Source organism: Mixophyes fleayi, chromosome 3 (assembly GCF_038048845.1).
Source record: "Mixophyes fleayi isolate aMixFle1 chromosome 3, aMixFle1.hap1, whole genome shotgun sequence".
Taxonomy (NCBI): Eukaryota; Metazoa; Chordata; class Amphibia; order Anura; family Limnodynastidae; genus Mixophyes; species Mixophyes fleayi.
Window position 1 is genome coordinate 238,047,461 of NC_134404.1, and position 20,963 is coordinate 238,068,423.

The 20,963-nt window shown below is 41.0% G+C and overlaps 1 protein-coding gene across 7 annotated transcripts in view; it reads right to left on the reverse strand.

Annotated features, from left to right (window-relative positions):
* Positions 1 to 20,963, reverse strand: part of TBCE (tubulin folding cofactor E) — an 88,640-nt gene that overhangs the window by 22,785 nt on the left and 44,892 nt on the right. For all 7 annotated transcript variants that reach the window (XR_012689713.1, XR_012689712.1, XM_075203320.1 and 4 more), the window contains 6 exons: positions 16,627 to 16,703; positions 12,513 to 12,608; positions 10,528 to 10,592; positions 10,371 to 10,435; positions 8,358 to 8,510; positions 4,930 to 5,083 (listed from right to left, as the gene is read on the reverse strand). Coding sequence is in view for 5 of the 7 variants with exons in the window: in XM_075203320.1 (XP_075059421.1) it covers positions 4,930 to 5,083; positions 8,358 to 8,510; positions 10,371 to 10,435; positions 10,528 to 10,592; positions 12,513 to 12,608; positions 16,627 to 16,703 (610 nt within the window). In the remaining 2 variants the exon portion in view is untranslated. The remainder of the gene's footprint in view (positions 1 to 4,929; positions 5,084 to 8,357; positions 8,511 to 10,370; positions 10,436 to 10,527; positions 10,593 to 12,512; positions 12,609 to 16,626; positions 16,704 to 20,963) is intronic.

Genomic DNA, 20,963 nt, shown 5'->3' on the forward strand with positions numbered 1-20,963 from the left:
GTAAGCCAAGCAAATAGTGGATATTATCCAATGAGCAATAGTTGCTGGGCAACTATGCTTGTGCACGTTATACAGAATGAAATGTTATTATTCTTTTATGAACTGAAGCAGTATGGTGCATCTAGCATCAGTTCCCCTTTGATGGTTTAGGTATGCTATCGCTGTTGCATTGTCCATTTGGATTTTCAGGGGCTTTCCAACCTACTCTGTAAGAGTGCTTGGTAGACCGCTCTTAGCTCCAGGACACTTATGGGCAATGAGGAATCCTGGGGAGACCAGAGTCAATGGAACCAAAGAGGACCTATAACTGCTTTCCACCCAGACAGACTGTTGTGTGTGGTGACAAGGGTCCACTCCCAACTTTGAAAGATCTGACCTTTTGTGAGATTTGTTCTAATCAACCTCCAGGTGAGCGACTGACGTGAGCCTGTGGACAAAGTGATGATCTGCCTGTCCAGCTGAAGGGTGGATTTGGACCATTTCAGAAGAAAGTTCCGCTGAACCAGTCTGGAATGAAACTGTGTGAAAGGCACTGCCTCGAACACAGACACCATGGTCCTCAACAATTTAATGCACCTAAGAAATGTTATGATTCTGTTCAAAAACTAATTCTTTATAATGACAGCCAGAAATGTGATACAAACATTAAACTGTTTATTGCACAAAAACACAGTCCAGGTGAAGCAAAACAAACAGAAACTGGAACCTGGGAGAAGCTGGTATAAGTAATGAGGACATAGATGTGCAATAACGAGGAGCAGAGATTAACTCCTACCAGTGAGTAGAAAATGTTCATAAGAGGAGAGCAGCACCTCTGGTGGCATGGAGGTACTGCATCCAGGAACAGGACAACGGCAGAGACCAACACAGAGTCCTAACAAAAGAGACACATCCTGTCTCACCAGTAAAGATTTGGTCTTGTTAAGAATGTAAAGAAATGTGCAGGTGCTGGTCATATGCTGATGGTGCCTTCAACAGGTCGTCTAAATATGGTACCATTGTTACACCCTGAGAATGCAGGAGACTGAAAACCAAAGTAGACACCGCTGCTCCTCCTCCCATATGGGAACATGGAAGTAGACATCTTTTAAGTCTAGGAATGCAAGAAAGTCACCTTTTCCTATGCCTGTAATCACTGACAGCAACAAATCCATCTTGAATCTCAGTACCAAAATCTGTTAAGGGTCCTGAGATTTGGACCAGAAAGAGGCTAAAGTAAAACCTAAAGCTATTTCCTAAGCTAGAACCTGAACTACTACCCCTGAAGCTAGAAGGTTCCGGATAGCTTTTCTTAAGCGCCAGTATTCTGTATTGTTTCAGGAACCTGACTACTGCCTGTCTTCTTATGGGGGGAGCCAAGGAGCTCTTCCAATAAGGAAGAAGCCCTAGACAGAACTTGAGTGGACACAGCTAAGGTTAAAGCCAGCCCCGCATTTGCTTGGGAGGCCACTGGTAAGTTGTGTGAAGGAAAAGGTTCACTTACCCCTCTGGCCTGAGTTATTACCAGAATAAGTTCGACTATGGATGTTACCAGCGATTTAGTCCAGGCTGGTTCCTCAATGGCCATATGCGAGCACGGATCACGGTACTCTGTTTCACATGCTGTGCACAGGGCAAATGGGTCGGACTGTCCACAAGACAATTTCAAATTACATTGTTGAACGTGCCAGCGGACCCTTTGATCTTGGAAGTCCATTTCTCAGACACAGTGTGGCAATTTAAATACACCAATACAGCCCTTACACACTGGTACTTTTTCCAGCTGGTAAGGAGAAATTTTTTGCAGCAATGCTGGAGAAAATATCTGCCGCTGTACAGGAAAAAATCTGCGGAAAAGAAAGCCCAAGACCAAGACAAAATGAGTCCACCGAATGAATACCATTAAACGCTCTCTGTGCGCCAGTAATGTAGCTGCTGCAACTTTACTGTCAGTTGGAGATATGTTTGCGCAGCTCATCCTGTGGCCAAGCTGCTTTCTTGACACAAGATCTGCTCCTTGCCAAGGGGATGTCAGCAAGTCTTTTGTGCGCCTGTACAGGAAGCTAAGTTCTGCAGTGGACGTCCATACCACAATATCCCTTGCCTTTACTACCGCCCCTACAGTGACGGACCAGAGAAGAGACAGCTGCATTAATAACTGGAGTGAAGGAACAAACAGGCTACTCACTCTCCGGGGAGGAAACCCTGTGTACCTTTAAAAGTGGCAATATTTTTTTTTATATATATATAAAAGTATAAAAATAAAATCCAGGACACAGAGCCCTAAAAAAAAAAAAAATTACCTACTACAAAAGCACTTTGGCTCCAGATAGGAGGGGCAGAGTAGTTAAACATTTAAAGTGCCCTTGCTACAGGTCCACCTACTATACCCTATTGTCGCAATGTCTACCAATATCGGGAAAGAGAAAATGCTGTTTGATAAGTACAGTCGTTTAAAAACATTAGTCCGTGAAATTGAACTATAGATACTTTCCTGCTTTTGGAAACACACATTTCCATATTCCCTTTTCTTCATGTAGCGATTACTTCTGGTAGTCCAAATCCAGTGACAGGCATATTCTGACCGTAACTAAAGTAAGCTGTTGGTATATATCACCACTGACACACAATGACTGACTGTAACTGAATGGAACTGGACAATCACTTTGTGTGTGTAATTCAACGTATATTAATTAAAAAGGTAGAGCTCCCACTTTTATTCTTTTACCTAACATGGTGTAATATGTTTAGTGTTAAAAAGTGATATATTTTCATCCAGAGTAATACAAAAGGTAACCACACTGTATCACATTAGAGGGGAGCTTACCATAAAGATGTGTAATATACTAGTTATATTCTGCACACTATTCTTGTAAGAAATAATCAACAAGATTTCATAAAAATAAATATTGTTTAAGGTAAACTACAGCTTAAACATATATATTAAAGTGTGGATGCATGGCAGTGCTAAATATCAGAATAAATGTTTATACAGTTTATGACCCATACAGGATGGTTGGACTAATAACAGCACACATATGCCGAATGCAGCAATTGATGGACCGAATTTTTAGTTGTGCTCTGTAGAATGAGCAGAGCAAAGTCAGGTTGAAAAAAAAATTAAACTGTAAGACTGGATCAGGCTATAGGTGAAGAGCTTTAGCAGCACTTCCCTTTGCATATTTACTGCTAAATATTATAACTGATGAGTAACCCAAGTTTGTCCATATTTCACAGGGGCTACTGTATAATCAACTAAGAACTGGATTATTTGAGTGCCACCTAACAAATATCAATGTGTAATTGATGTAATATATTTAACATCTACACAATTGTTTCAGATTATGTTAATAAAAAATGTTTAAATGAGTTGACAATTGAATTACTCAATGGTCATCTTTCAGTACACATACTACCTCACATCATAACTACCATAAAACATTGTTCTGTACGTGCTCTAAGAAGGAATGCATGACCGTCAGTAGAACAAAACTGCATACAAACAATTTTCTTTGTTTCAAATATAACCATGTTTTTTATAAGAAATAATATACCCCTTAACTGCACAAAATAGTGTAACCTTTGTGTAAAGGATTAAAGGATAACGTCTTTTCCCCATAACTTTGCAGAACTCTTAGCATATACAGGTCCACAACTGTGAGTATTCTAACAAGTATATCAGCATCACATAAATGCTAAACGGAGATAAAGCACAAGTCCTCATGCCCACCCGCAAACTTGAAGGATAGGCACTTTCCTGTCAGTGACAGCCTCTGGTTACAGTGGAATTGTTCCATTACATTCTCTAGCACATGACCAGTGAAACTTTTAACACCTGTGTTAGTAGGAAATCCCGCCAAATGTGAGATCACACGTAATATGAGATCAGATGTAATTGAGATCTATTGCTAGTTGGCATGCTAAATGATCTTGTAATACAGAAGTACATAGCAGACTATTTTGCACACACACAAAATTCTCTTTATATTAAATTATGTACCTTTGTTTTGAGCCCAATAATTTTGTCAGAGCTAACGTAAGATATACATATTTATTATTCATGTACTCGGGGAGAAAAGGAGAATACACTTTGGGGTAACTCTTTGGGGTTGCTCTGTTTGAAAGTAACTGAGAAGATTCATACAAAATGTGTTTTCTTCCCCATTTTGCATGGATCACCCACATAAGAGAAGAATGTTTTCATGCCCACCCCATCACCACGGTTACAAAAAGCAAAAAAGGAAATAAAACAAATGATCACTCGTGAAATCTCGGAAATGTAACATTTAGTCTGAGCATTATGGATATTAAGATATTAAATACTATGGTCATTAACAGTCATGATGATATTGGTTAAACTGTTTAGCATGCTGGTCACAACCTGGATTAAATGTTTCAGTGTTTAGTTGATATCCCTCCTTAAAACCCCATGGCGAGAGGTACGCATTAGAAAGGAAATCTGTTTGTGAACAAAATGTAGTATGACAAGGAGGACTATTCATTCTCAAGCCATTTTAAACAACTCTCCTTTTCAAATTATTTAACAAGTACATCAATTTATTAGCTGGGTACATGGCATGGCGTAGTCTGGGGGAGGGTGGTTGTTAGAGAGTCTGCCCTAGACCTTGTATTTTGTTTTACCAATATGTCTTCTTCACCTTTTTCTACCACTATATTTGTTACCTTATCTTCTCTTTCAGTTAACCCTCAGGATTTTCCCAACAGGACAAGGTAATGTCAACTGGACATGTAGCTTATATTGTTCAATTTCCTAATTAGTTTGCTATTTTTACAACTTTATTATTATGGTGAATAGTGCTCTCATTTCATGTAATACATTGTTCACCTTTCATCTGCTTGTTATTATATTAAAATAAAGAAAACTTTAATTTTACTATAAAAAGGTTATAGAGGGTAATTAAATAAAGAAGAGAATAAAATCTTTCTTACTTTCTATAAGAGCATTGTATCGCGGATGTTCTATTAGAAACTCCATGGAGGGGTGATTAAGTTCACTATTCTGATTTCCACCTGCTTTTAACCAGTCATTCCCAAACATTTTCCTGTAGTCAAGTTCAGCTCCCTTTCTTTCTTGCGCAAGGATCTGTCCAAAACATGAGAGAAGTAATATAATGACAATAATGAATCCTCTACTGTAAAATCTAAAAGATAAAAACAGTCAAATATATATAATTTTTTATTATAAATCACACATTTCAATTTGACATAAACTGACTGCATGAGGTGATCCTCATATTTAGGTATGTTTAATCTTCACTGACATTAAAACACCCCATTATCATGGATCATTTGTGCCAGCCAACTGGTGATTAATTCGGGTATGTCCTCCTTTGGAAATATTCAAGCCAATTGGGCCACCTGTTCCATTAGCACAACGGTAATGGAGACCTAGTATAGAGTTCTCATCAGATAGTATCTGCACCCTAATCTGCTTTCTAAAGTATATCAAGAAGTACCTAACACATGTTGGAGGTGGTATGAGGTGGTGGGGACGTATTTGGTGGGACTGTCCCAAGATCCATTTTTTTTGGAAAGGAGTGATTACCACCTTGAAAGAAATCTTGGAGAGTCATGTGCCAGATAGCCCCTGCTTCTGGCTCCTCAACATGATCAATATGGCAATTGCTCAGTTTACAAAATCTCTATTGAAGCACCTGAACTGTGCTGCTAAAGTGGTGATACCAGTTCATTGGAGGTCTATCTCCCTTCCAATCTGAAAAGAATGTTGTGCCTTGGTTGTCTTGTTTTGAGACTGAGCCCTTTAAATCCTTACAACAATGGCACTTTATCCTCGACTCTCTCTCACCTCCCTGTGTTGCACTGTTATGTTTTCTAATTGGAGCTTATCTGTTCTTACTACATACAGTATGTTTCTTTTATCGATTTTGTGACAGTCAAATTTAGGGATGCATTTTGCTTCAATGTGCGCTCCAGATCAGTTTCTATAAGTGCTGTATACCTTTTATTTAGAGCTCTATAGTAGTTCTATTTTGTATTGAGATTTTTCTGACAATTTGGGTGCTCCTACACTTTGTTTTTATTCAGATATTCCTGTAATGTAAGGTATGGTTGCTGGTTTTGTTTGATGTACGCTCTTAAAACTCAATAAAGAAATATTGTATATATAGAAAAAAATCCCATTATTTCAATTCTCTATAAATGTACTGTCTACAGAATACATTACTGTTGTAAACAGTGGTCAAAGAGGGCTGGTATATGATGGTATGCCATACTGTTCGTCACTTCTCCATAGTAACTTCATGGCTATGTGTATGCACATATTCCCGGGATAAACAGAAATGAAAACATGGGTCTTTTCTGCTTGCACCTCTATGATCGAAGCATCACCCAGCAACACATTTTGTGATGTTACTGACGCACATCGTTGCTAATAAAATAGACTCATCCCACAGCCTTCCATTTTACATTCTCATGCTAAAGCCAACTGTGACAGGATGGGCCACCTATGCCACCCTGTCTGTTGTGCTGGGAACTGGCTGGGCTTACTTTGCCACGGTTCCCTTTTGTTATCCCAAATGCGCCCTCTCACCGCGGTAGGAGGAGCTTACAAATGCTGCCACCACTGGACTCCTTTACAGGCATCTAGAACCGGGTTTCTTCTGGATAACAGACGCTGCTAATGTACCCCGTTACTGATGTACATGGGCTGGTACTCCTGACCTCTTCCAATATATCAGGGTTGCTGTGAATGGATCCCCCCTGGCCTATCACAATGGCAGGAGCTGCTGGGTAGCGGGCAGAGCGGTGGTACTGGATGCTGGGTCCAAACCTCAGAAACAGCCGGGAACGGATAAGATTTCGGGTCTAATCTGTAGGTCACAGGAATAGAGAAGTTTCTAAGCAGGTCTTTGAAGCAAGTGATCTTTATTTGCTCACCCTGGTTGAAGGTACCAGGGAGCAGGTCAGATGGAACGAGAAGAACAGTTTTCAATACAGTCAGTATTTTTTATACAGATTTGGACACAGCCTGAAAGGGTAAGCCAGCACTGTTGAGGTCTGAGCTATTGTTAGAATCAGGATGCAATTTGTTTACCCAAATATGGCTTTACATGCAATGCAAAGCTAACAATATTTACACTTATCTGTGATATTCTAAAACTTGCTGTGATTTCCTGCATCTTGTTTTTAGACGCAGAAAATTTAGTAGCAAGTCTCAATCAAACCCTCCTGTGCCTTCAGGTGCTGGACCCCCACAAATGAAAAGGTCTAATTAACATGAGATTAACATGGGTCCTTTCTTCAGACAGCTGCAGAATACACATTCCCAAAGAAAGTCACAAAACCCCAAACAAGTCATTTCCCCACATCACGATACATAAAATACTTCCTCCGCAATGGCGTATCAGATATATACCTCAGAAATTATGCATTTCCTCTAGCAAGGTTAAAACAAACAAGTTTCTTCCCTGGTCTCAGAAATAAAGATTTCCTTTCCCAAAATACACACAATATCAAAAATAAGTGCATTTGCAATTTTGCAGTTATATAAATAAGCGCCCTGCGCTATATCCTTTAAATAAATATATACCATAAGTGACCCAGTCACACAAAAAATCTAAATTAACTTCAAGCTTCTTACTGGCTGTCTAAGGTCCTTCCTCACCTCTAGGTCAATCACCTAATACTGTGTATTCAATAGTGACAGATTGACCATGACAATAGGAATGGTGTGACGTAGTGGTACCTGTAACTTGACAAGCAGTTAGGTGAGGGGCTTTATTAAAATATTTTTATTAGATTATTATTCATTAATCATAAATTCTTCTATTGATACAAATTCTGTGATACACTTGGTTGTTGTGCATATTTCTTTTATTTTTTTGGCATGTAACTAAGATTCACAGCAAAATCTCTTTTGTAATGCAAAAATGGTTGAACCTCTCCAATACTTGCAATGTGAAAAAGTGTTTTGTTTTTTTTATTTTGTTTTATAAGTGTAAACATTCCTCACCGATTAACAGAGACAACTTCCATAATAACATATTACAGTTTACGTATTAAGCCATGGTCAGTGAAAGGAGAAATTTGGACATGAAAAACCCTTAATGTGTGTATGATTCAAGTATGCACAAAAAGCATTTCAGTGAGTTGTCCATACATTTAGTATCTCTTTAAAATAACTATATATTTGTGCAAAGCTGTACTTCTTTATACAAACATTATAGTAATATCAGGTAATTCCTCATATTTGTTCACTGCATTTTTGATTCTCCCATGATTACTAAATGAGGAATTTCAACATACTGTGCAATTGTATCTCACATGTTGTCATTGGTAGATTCCTTTGTAATTTGAATTAAGATAATATTAAATATTCATAACAAGAAAATACATACCTCAGTTCTATTTAAATTTTTTAGCCTGGCTATCTTTGCAATTATAAGCTGACGGACAGTCTCAGGGTTCTTCTCAGAGTCCATTAGTGAGTTGTTCTGACAATTTAGAGACTGCAAGCTCTCCAGTTTATTCAACTGATTGATAAAAGACCACTGCATGGGAAACAAGACATATGTACTAACAAAATATACAGTAAACGGTGCTTGTTATAGTAAGCTTTTGATTTGCACTTTACAGATCTCATTAATAATTATGTATATGACTGCATCTCTGGAACCACAAACACAAAATGTATATCACAAAATTTTACCTTCAATTTTACCTTCAGTTGGATCCCAGGTGATAAGTAAAACTTATAGCAACAATCGTGACTCAATAATAATGAGTTTTCATTCAAATATCATAAATCTTTCCCTGAAGTTTATATATAAATGGGAGGTGTATTTACTGTCACTGCAAGGGAATGCTGCACTCACTATGGTGCTGATTTTTAAGTGCAAATTTTACCCAGGTGTAGAATTTGCAGCTGAGCAAACCATGTTGCACTGCAAGAGGTGCAACTGCAAAAATTTTGCACACAGGGCAAATACTAAATACTCTTACATGCTTCACACATACAGGCTGACGAAAGGAGGGGTTGATTTCACCTTAACCAGCCTGCAGCTCCTCTCGCACAAAATGTTGACTATAACATGTACTTATCTAGCCTTTTAGTGTTCCCCAGGGCGCAAGGGGGTGGGGGAATGAATGGTGAGTGTCCCATTAATTTGGGGTAACTTTACTCCATGTTTATATGCACCAGTGTTGTGCTTTGTGGCTGTATAAGTCACAAATGAGCAGTAATTTTTTAAAAGGAAAAGACAACAAAGAAAAATGTGGTTTTCCTCTTACCTCTGTCTGCTAATACCCAGTCTTATTTTATTACTGTATTTGTTCCTTATTGTAAAGCCCTACAGAATAGGCTGGTGCTATATAAGTAGTTGTAAAATAATGAGTAATTATCCAGATATAAACTGGGACAATTATATTTGTGGTTCTGACAAAGAAAACTGTTATTTATCTATTTTGAGTCTTTACCTTTTGCAAGTGGCAAAAGTATCAACTGGAATAGGAGTGTCACGTCAGACCTGTGGATAATTCACTTCACACTGAAAATTTTAAATAAAAGGAGGATCAAGGTATACTTTTCCTCTCTGATTACAATGATTACCAGAGCCGCAGCTTGTGGTTATGAGCCAATAGTTATTTATATATTTAGAACTCTTTCTCTGGTCAATTCTACAGCTACAGACCAGACATCAGTCTTACTGCTTTAACACATACTCAACAGACACCTTTTCTCCTAAGGAACTAAGCAGTACACACCTTTTATTCACGACGGCCACAAAAATTACAAATAAAGCAGTCAGTTGCACAAAACCAAGCAACAAGAGCACGGAGCAACGGACTGTACTTGAGGGATGGGCTTCCTTTAATAATCCCTGCACCCACCCACCCTCCTATAACCAGCTTCAGATGGGATACTTAGTCTAGGTACAGTGCTTTTGCAGAAAGTTGCTTAGGCATTTTTTTATACCATGTCAGTGGTGGGACATGCTGGGAGACTGGCAGTTATACTATAGGTTTCAGTACTTGATAGTTGAAATGATAAGTGAACGGAGAGCATGTTTCAAATGGTACCCATTAATTAACAAGTACTGTATCTTTAGACAGAATAAATAAGTCAGTTTACATGAGGTACTATCTGAAAGTCTCAAAACAAAAAATATTTAGACTTGTTGTGCAACAGAAATGTGTCCACAGGAAGGAATCATAAACCAATGTATAAAAAAAAAAATCTAGAAAAACTTCTGGACCACTTGAGACTAAAATTTATTACATACCCCTGGCAGCAAAAAACTTAACTAGCTATTCAGGCTACTAATACTGGCTTGAAATAATCACTGGGCTTTGATTAAATTATGAATAAGCATAGACATCTTTTTAATAACATAATAATTTAAGCAACTCACCTGTGATATATTATTGCCATCGACTGACAAACTATTTAACGCAGCAAACATTTCAGTATTGCACCCTAAATAATAAAAAAAAAACATTTTAACATAATAAAATTAAGAAAAAGAATGGTAGGTTTAAAAGGAAGAAAGAATAACAATAAAAACTTACCAAAATTAAAAACCGGGAAATTTATTGATGAAATCTTGTTATTTGAAATTATTAGATGCTTTAATCTATAATGAGCAAAGTAATTGTTACTTATTTGTTGAAATAAACATAAACTAAACATATTTATTTATTCATTTGAGATTCCTTCTTGTTGTGAAATGCAGCTGAGAAATACATATTGTATAGAGGGCCATATCCAACTCTCAGTGCAGCGGAAGGCAAAAATTTTGACGCTAGAAAATTGAAACTTGTGGTCGACGTAGGTTGATATACAGTTGTATGCCATACTGCCACTTCTCCCACAGCTTTGATTGTAACACAATCCAATCCCATTCACTTACATTTTCCATACCACTGCTTCAATTTCCACTTCAATCACTAATTGTAAATAAATTTTGAATGGAACTTAGTTATGAAACCAAAAGCCAGAGCCAATTTAAAGAGTATGGTAGTTGCTCCATTCTTCTCACATTACTGAAAAACTGAGTGGCAGTTGCTGCTATAATATTTTTAAATATTAAACATGACCACTTTATTGTCAAGAAATAATTGAAACTATCTGAAACACAGTTGTATTGAAAATAGGTTATTAACAAAAAACAGCTGTTAATATAAATGTTTCTATATCTATGTTACCGTGAAAGACCGAAATTGGAGAATGTCGACTTTCACCAGCGAATGTCAACAAACACCAAATACGTCGGTGAAAGATCGAATATTTCATTACATTCTTGTACATTCGGACCCTCACTTGTGTATGTCGACAATTAGTGCATGGTGAATGTCGACATTCACCGGTGTAAGTCAGAAATAAGGATATTTAACAAATATTTCGGACATACACCAAGCGACTATGTGAATGTTGACATTCACTGGTGAAAGTCGACATTCTCCAATTTCGCTGTTTCACCGTAACATCTATATATCTATCTACACTTTATGGATAAAGGTATTTGGTCACACCTGTTAATTATTGAATTGAGGTGTTTCAAACAGATCCGTTGTCAGAGGTTCTAAAATCAAGCACAGAGACATGCAGTCTCCATTTTCAAAATTATGTCCGTCTGCACGAACGAAATGTAGCATACAAATATGTGATCTATATATTAATCATAAATGATACTTCTCATTAGGGTGCACTCTGTGTAGTATAAAGACATATACAATAACAGAGAAAAAAAGAGAGAAATACTACTAATGGAAGGCACACCTATTGTTCTGAAATACATCCAAGACGAGACGGGAGAATGGAAAATAATTTTTGTCGTATATCACCCAAACAGCAGATCAAAGACACACATTAAAAAAATTACTTTTATTCAACTTAATTAAAACTGAAACTAAAAGCGAAATATAAAGTTTAAAATATGTCAGTAAGGGAAGCAGATTCAATGATCTCTAAGGGCAACTGGTTATTAAATCTCTTACATGTCCATGTCTGTTATTCACATAACTTTGTTAAATAAATATATATATATATATAATTTGGAATGCATGGTGTAAACATATATTATCCCATATTTAAATAGATCATATCACCTTTATTTCCCATTCATGGTCTGAAGAACAAGTTAACCTCCTGACCATGTCTGCTGTCACATGACTGGCACATCAAATATTTGCATTAGCCAGCAGGTGTACCTAATAAAGCGGTCACTGGGTGGGTGTATGAGTGTGTGTGTATACAGGTAATTTCAGTTTCAAAGTAAAGGAGAGTCCCCTGCTTGAAATCTAATTAATGCCAAAAATGTTGTCAATCCCAAAATTTGTGTGCGGAATAAGCTGGGACTTATGCACATCATTCTGCTTTTTCGGGTTTATTCAAAATGTACAAGAGTTTATACATGTGTGATTTCAGTGAATACATTTTGCTTCAAATAAGGCAACTTGCCTGGTCAAGTTTCAAATAAATTACTTGTATTGGTAATTACGATGTTCTGATTTAGAAAAAAACAACAAACAAGCCTGTGTGCAAGAAACTATACCTTGGTAAATCGGATATTGCATGAAGTTGGCATCCATGAATAAGTAAATTGTTTGAAATATCTAGAAGCGTCAAAGACTGGAGACAATTGACAGGCCTATAACAAAGACAAAAACTTGGTAAAAATGTACAAATATATCATTACTTCCAAAATATTATGGTAAAATCATTTGGTTTCTATAAGAAATAAAGGGAACCCTCTCAGCATTCACCTGCAAACCAGGTCCTACCTGCTTTATTGTCAGATTTGTTTATTATAGCTTGTAACACTTGTCTAAAATACTTGCCAATTTGTTATTACAGATAGGTGTCTCTTTCTTTGATTACATTTTTTTTTCAACTTCTTGCTGGGAATTGTGGGATAAAGTGTGGCCCTACTGAACGTTAGAGGGCTGCCCATTCGGCGCCTGAAGAGTATCGGGTTGCCTATCACTGTCTTAGCCGCTGGTCGGCACAGCTGCTCCGCCGAGGCACCATGACGGGCCGCCCATGATGCACCTACAGCCCTGGTGGAATACGCCCTCAAGGATTCCGGAACAGGGCGAGATGCACGGACATAAGCCAAGCGAATGGTGGAAGTGAATGGACTGTTTTGAGGCAGGCCAACCAGTCTTCTCACCGTCATAGTGGACAAAAAGGATGTTTGTCTTTCGGACAGAAGATGTACAATGAACGTAACACCGAAGTGCACGAACAACATTCAACAAAGGTAGAGTCTCATTCAAAGATGCTGAAGAAGGACGAAATGCTGGAACAACAATTTTCTGATTCAAGTGGAACCGGGAAACCATTTTTCGGAACAAATGAGGAATTTGTGCGGAGGACCGCCCTATCCTCATGGAAAACTAGGAATGGAGAATGGCAGCAAAGTGCTCCCAGCTCTGACACCCGCCTAGCCGAAGCAATAGCTAGAAGGAATACCGCCTTCAAAGTGACATGACGTAGGTCTACTGAATTCAAAGGCTCAAAGGGAGGTCTAGTAAAAGCCCGCAGCACGAGATTGAGGTTCCATAGTTCCACGGGATGAACGAAGGGTGGCTGAACATGTAAAACACCCTGGAGGAATGTCTGTACATCCGGTAGAGCCGCCGCCGGCGCTAAAAATATATAGAAAGTGCAGACACTTGCACTTTAAGAGAACCCAGACAGAGTCCCTTATTCAGACCTGCCTGTAAAAAGACGAGTAATCAGGGAAGGCGAAAACGGGCAGTGTGAAACCCCTGAGATTCCTACGAGAGGATGTATACTTGCAAACCCGATGATAGATTGCAGAAGATGAAGATTTTCGTGCTCTAATCATGGTACTCACTACACACTTTGAAAACCCTCTTGCCCTGAGAATCAAGGTCTCAACAGCCACACCGTCAAATTCAGCCGATCTAAATAATGGCAGAGAAGAGGGCCCTGGACAAGAAGGTATGGACGAACCGACAGATGGAAGGGAGGCTCCACTGCCATTCCCAGAATGTCCGAGAACCATGCCCTGCATGGCCAATTTGGAACTACCAGAATTGCGGGGACACGTTCTCTTTTTAACTTTTATAGCACCCACAGAAGCATTGGGAATGGAGGAAACAGATACACTAGACTGAAGCGCCATGAGATCGTCATGGCAGCCGTGTACCCTGCTTGAGGAACCCTTGACTTTCGAGCAATAAAGAGGAACCAGAAAATTTAGACGGGAAGTCATGAGGTTAATCTATGGAGTGCCCAAACGCTGAATTAGAAGCGCAAAGACCTCCTTGTGGAGGGACCACTCCCCAGGATGGACCTTGTGATGACTTAGGAAATCAGCTTCCCAATTGTCCACCCCTAGTATGAAAATGGCAGACATTATCGGAACGTGACGTTCCGCCCAGGATATGATCCTAGATATTTCTCGCATTGCCATGGAGCTGCGCTTTCCCCCCTGGTGGTTCAGATAAGCCACTGCTGTGGCATTGTCCGTCTGTATCTTTAAAGCTTTCCTGGTTAGAAACCTTTGCCCCTGAAGTAACACTCTGTAAATTGCCCTCAGTTCCAGGACATTGATGGATATAATGTGGACTCCTGAGGGGACCAGAGACCCTGAAACCTGAGAGACACGACGACCGCGCCCCAGCCGGACAGACTGGCATCTGTGGTGTCCAAGTCCAGGCGCGGAATGACTAGATTTTGTCTGCTCAACCACCATGAGATAAATAAGCACGTGGCTCTGGACAGTCTGATGATCTGCCTGTCCAAGTGTTTGTGAGATCCGGACCATTTTAGAAGAATCTCTCTCTGGCGAGGCAGAGAGTGGAATTGTGCGAAACGCACCGCCTCAAACACCGACACTATGGACCCCAAAACAGCTTCATGCAACGGAGAAGAGATGCTTCCCGTTGCAGAAGCGAAAGGACCTTGTCTTCCGGAAGGTAGACTCACTGGGTTACTATGTTGAAATTGAGACCCAGAAACCGCATCTGCTGAAATGGATTTAGCGAGGACCCACCCATGCTCCTCTAGAAAGTGAATGGTGATCTGGATGTGGTGTAAGAGCAGAGCTGTGGACGGCGCCTTCAGTAGGAGATTGTGCAGATAGGGAATGATAGTGACTCCCTGGGATCGCAAAAGTCCTGCCATTACCTTGGTAAAGACCCTCAGGGCAATGGACAAGCCAAAGGGTAGAGCCCTGAATTCAAAATGATGTTTCTGTACTGCAAAGTGGAGGAGACATTGATGTCCCTCCCAAATTGGTACATGTAAATAGGCATCCCTGATGTCTGTGGAGGCGGACCTGTTCGTTTAGGGACTGTAAATTTAGTATGGGACGGAATGAACCGTCCAGTTTGGGGACCAGGAAGAGGTTGGATTAAAAACCCCTTCCTCATTCCTGCTGCGGGACCGTAATAATTACTTTGGGCCATAGGAGCTTCCTGATGGCGTCCTGTAGTGCTTTGTGCCTGATGGTGCAAGAGGGAAGAGTTGTGGTAAAGAAGCGTCTTGCGGGGAACTGAACTAGGTTGATGACTTAACCTTGTGTTACAATCCCCTGCACCCTAGTGTCTGTGGTTCAAACAAGACGTCGCTCCGGAAAATGTAGTAAACGATCCCCCACCACAGTATCCTGGAGAGGGATACTGTTATGCCGCAGCCTTGTCCCCTGTCCTGGTATTCCACGTCTAGCCGAGACTTATCCTCTACGAAACGCTCCTCTAGAGGCCGATGACTGGCCTCTGGAGGGAGTTCCACAACATCTCCCGAAAGACCAATCGGACTGAAAAGTAGCCTGTCTCGGTTTAGTGGAGCTAATGGGCAGAGAGTTGTCCCCTGTGGCTACCTGAAAAATCTGTTCTAATTCAGACCAAAACAACATGATACCATCAAAAGGCAACGCTTCCAAAGTGCGCTTGCAGTCCACATCCACCGCCCAGGACCGTAACCACAAGGTACGACGGGCTGCAATGATAAGGCCTGAAAACATAGTGTTGACTGACACTGCATCCATAGATGCCTGACCCACATAATCGGAAGCCTCCTGAATGTGTTCTGCTAATGTAAGAAGCTCCGCTCTAGGTATATTATCCTGGAGAACTTTAACCAACTGTTCTGACCACAGCTGAATGGCTATATTAACCCAGGCTATGGCCATGTTGGGTCTAAACAAGGTAAATGCCGCTATATATAAGTGGATCGTAGAACAAGGTCACATTTCTTGTCTGTTGGATCCTGCAGAGAGACCCTGTCCTACGCAAGAATAGCCGAAGAAGTGGACAAACGAGCAACTGGGAGATCCACCTTAGGGGTTTTCATAGACAGATTAAAGTTAAAAATAATGAAATGGAATATGTGGGTATCGGGTATAAACAAGAAATACAATCTAGAACACAGCAAAACATGTGAGTTTTAGCAATCACATTATTCAGTAGTAAACTCAACATTATATTAGAAGTATGTGCATGCCGATAAAACAATCGCATTAAATAGGATTTAGTGTTCAATAAAATATTTCCTGCTAAATGCAAGAAACTGTCACACTGTAAAGGGATAGCTGTGACATTTTAAGATGTTTAGAAATGTTACAAAAACTCCTCTCATGTTACAAGAGTAGTTTGCTCAACAACAGTACATTCCCATGTACAGATAAACTTTACCTTTCTAAAACAGCAATATCATTTGAAGCAAGGTGTAGCTCTTCAAGTACTGGCCACATAACAGCACACTGCAAAACCTTTCAAAACACAGAAAAGTATTAACTACAATTATAAGAAATAATTTTCAGATTTATGAAGTCAGCTTTACACATTTTAATTTCTATGTGTTTATGGGATAATATGCAACAATTATCAACAAAACTCCAATTGTGTCTGGGATATTGAATGAATATGGTCTTTGTAAGTAAGTTATGGAGGTGTATACATTTCCAAAACCAAACTGTGATAACTTGGCTGTAAGTCCATTTGGATTGTTTTAACTCCCAGTTTAAAAGTGTCGGACACAATCTTTGAAATAAATGTATTAGCAGTACTAAGAGCAGAAATAAGCCATTGCATTGTGACATAAGTGTGTGAACATTTCAGTTTTAACAGTAAAGTCTACAAAAACTAACAAACACTACACAGCAATATTAGTGGATACCATACATCGGTGGTAGTCAGTTTCACAGTACTGACTACCCCGACAGATGACAGCACGACATGAGGAGTCCGACTGAAGAGTAGGGCGACCTGCAAAAAGAAGTACTTACCGGAATGCAGATGTGTTCAGATGATAACTCGCTGTGTTGCCGGCTCCCGAAAATGATATCATGCTCAAGCGCAACTTGTCTTTAAGTCGGTGAATGTACTATTTTCGGGGTTAGGGGTGTTAGGCATATTAGGGTTAATCATTAGGGTTAACCCTAACCATTAATCAGGATTAACCCTAATCCTTAGGGTTAACCCTAATCCTAACCCTAATATCCCTAACACCCCTAACCCCGAAAATAGTACTTACATGTCATAAATGACAGGCGGCTCCGTCCATCGCCGCCTTAAAGGCAAGTCGCGCTTGAGCATGACGTCATTTTTCAGGAGCCGGCAACACGAGTCGTCATCTGAATTGAGGGATATATTTTGAAAGGTGAAGGAAGGTTCAGTGCTATATAGGGTAGTATATGACTAGTTGATTTGAACAAGTACCACATTGTACACTAGGTAGTCATTATAACTTCTAAGCATAAAATGATCATAAAATGAACAGCAAAATATAAAACAAATTCCATTGATTTAAAAGGCAATTAAATTAGTTACACTGAAACAACTTTATGATTCTTGCTTTTGAAACTTAGCCTAAAAGTAGTGGGAAGTACAACAAAATAATTAGCAAAGAAACAGAACAAGCAATAGAGCCCTTCTGCTCCACGGGAGGTTTCTGTCCTCCCTGAGCTCGCATATTATTATTATTATTATCTTTGACTTATAAGGAGCCACAAAGGGTCCGCAGCGCCGTACATTACATATACAGAAAACAGAACCAAGACACAACATGATACACAAATATATACAAACACAGGTGACAAGGTAAAGCAAATCAAATTATATCTGACAGATAGTGAAAGGGATGGTAGAAATCAGCAAGAAAAAGGCCGAAGCTTAATAAAACAGGACCTAGCGAAGCAGGGCTAGCGAAGCAGGCCAAGAGGTACAGAGGGTGAAGGAACAGTAGAAGGAGCACACAAGGAAAGAGGACCCTACTCATGAAAGCTTACAACCTAAAGGGAAGGGGGAGACACATAAAGGGTGGTACTAACTGGGGGAGAGAGCCAGGACAAAAAAGTTAGGAGGATTGATAGACTTGAATAAAGAAATGAGGCTTATGGGCACGCTTGAAGCCTTTGAGAGTAGATGCTAACCTGATGGAACGGCCCAGGCAAAGTCCTGAAGACGAGAGTGAGAGGAGGTGATCAGTGAAGTAGTGAGGCGGCGGTCAGAGGCAGAGCGGAGAGGGTGGGAAGGAGTGTAGGTAGAGATGAGATTGGAGATGTAAGGAGGGGAAGATTGACTAAGAGCTTTAAAGGTGAGGGTGAGGAGTTTAAATTTAATTCTGTAGGGTATGGGGAGCCAATGTAATGGGCAGCAGCATTGAGGATATACTTAAGAGGATCAAGGCGAGAATCGGTAGGACAGAGAGAAGAAGGTTACAGTAGTCAAGGCGAGACATAATAAGCGAGTGAACAAGGGTTTTCGTGGCTTCCGTGGTGAGAAAGGGACGTATCTTAGATATATTCCGAAGGTGGAAGTAACAGGATTTTGAGAGGGACAGAATGTGAGGCTTAAATGAGAGGGAGGAATCAAGGATGACCCCAAGGCATCGGACTTGGGGGACAGAAACGAGGGTAGTGTTATTAACAGAAATAGAGAGGTGGGGAGGTGGGAGAGTCCTGACGGGGGGGGGGGGGGAGACTATAAGCTCGGTCTTGGAAATATTGAGTTTAAGGAAGCGTTGGGACATCCAAGATGAGATGGCCGAGAGACAGGAGGAGACACGAGACAGAAGGGAAGGGGAGAGGTCAGAAGATGAAAGATAGATTTGGGTATCATCAGCATAGAGGTGGTACTGGAGGCCAAAGGAGTGGATGAGGACACCAAGGGAGGAGGTGTAGAGGGAGAAAAGCAGGGGGCCAAGAACGGAGCCTTGAGGAACGCCAACAGGTAGAGGAAGAGGGGGTGATGTAGAATTATGAGTAGAGACTGAGAAGGTGCGGTTGGTGAGGTAAGAGGAAAACCAGGAGAGGACAGTGTTACATAGGCCTAAAGATTTGAGAGTTTGCAAAAGGAGTGCGTGGTCAACAGTATCGAAGGCAGCAGAGAGGCCAAGAAGGTTAAGAAGAGAGTAGTGTCTATTGGATTTAGCGAGGAGAAGGTCATTAGTGATCTTAGTGAGGGCAGTTTCAGTGGAGTGGAGGGGGCGAAAACCAGATGGGAGCGGGTCAAGTAGTGAGTGAGAGGAAAGAAAGGAGGTGAGACGGTTGTAGACAACCCATGCAAGGAGTTTGGAGGCAAAAGGAAGAAGCGAAATAGGGCGGTAATTAGATAGAGAGGCGGGATCAAGGGACGGTTTCTTGAGTATGGGGGAGAGAGGAGCATGTTTAAAAGAGGAGGGGAAGATTCCAGACGAGAGGGAGAGGTTGAGGAGGTGTGCAATGTGGGAGCAGGCTTTGGGAGAGAGGGAGCGGAGGAGGTGGGAGGGGATTGGGTCCTGTGTGCAAGTGGAGGGGGGAGAGGAAGAGAGAAGGGTATGGACTTCATCTGCAGATACCGGAGTGAAGGAAGAAAAGGAGGGTGAGCTAGCTGGAGGGGAGGGGAGAAAGGAGATAGCTTCAGCAGAAGAGGGTGAGAAGGGGGACAGAATGGGCATGGAGGGGGTAGAGGGTGGGGTAAGAAGGGACTGCTGGGAGATGTCATGACGTATAGACTCAATCTTGGAGGTGAAGTGGGTAGCAAAGTCGACAGCAGAGAGCGTGGGGGAAGTGGGAAAGGAGGGAGTTGAAGGTGGCAAAAAGCCGACGGGGGTTGGAGGATTGGGAAGAAATGAGAGCTTTGAAGAAAGATTGTTTAGAGAGGAACTATAAGAGGAAAGCATGAACTTGAAGTGGAGAAAATCAGCATGAGTGCGTGACTTTCTCCAAAGCCGTTCTGTACTGCGGGAGCATTTTTGAAGATAGCGGGTACGTTTAGAGTGCCACGGTTGTGGCGGGGACTGACGAAGCTTGACGGTGACAGCCGGGGCGACAGAGTCAAGTGCAGCGGTAAGAGTGCGATTGTAGAAGGAGACAACCTTATCGGGGCAAGAAAGAGTGGTGATGGGGGAGAGGAGCGAGCCCAGGGAGTAGGAGAAACTGGTAGGATCAACTGTGTCAAGATTACGCCTGGTGAGAGTAACCTTGGGGGACGGGGACGATGAGAGGGGTGGAGAGATACTAAAAGAGAAGAGATGGTGGTCCGAGAGAGGAAAAGGTGAATTAATGAGGTCAGAGACAGTACTGAGGTGTGAAAAAAACAGATCTAGGGAGTGGCCACTGCGGTGGGAGGGAGAGGAGGTCCATTGAGAGAGACCAAGGGAGGAGGAGAGGGAGAGAAGTTTGGAGGCAGCAGGGTCTGAGGGATTGTCTATAGGGATATTAAAATCCCCCAAGATCAGGGAGGGAAGGTCAGAGGAGTGAAAGTGAGGGAGCCAGGTGGCAAGGTGATCAAGAAATTGGGAGACAGGACCAGGAGGACGGTAGAGAACAGCAATACGAAGGTGGACTGGGTGGAATAGGCGGATAGAGTGTACCTCAAAGGAGGAAAAAGAGAAGGAGGGTTCAGGGGGGAAGAACCCGAAAAGAACAGCAGGAGGAGAGAAGTATGCCGACGCCACCACCTTGCCATTCCCCAGGTCTGGGTGTGTGGGAGAAGGACAAGCCCCTGAAAGAGAGAGCAGTTGGAGAGGTAGTGTCCTCAGGGGATAG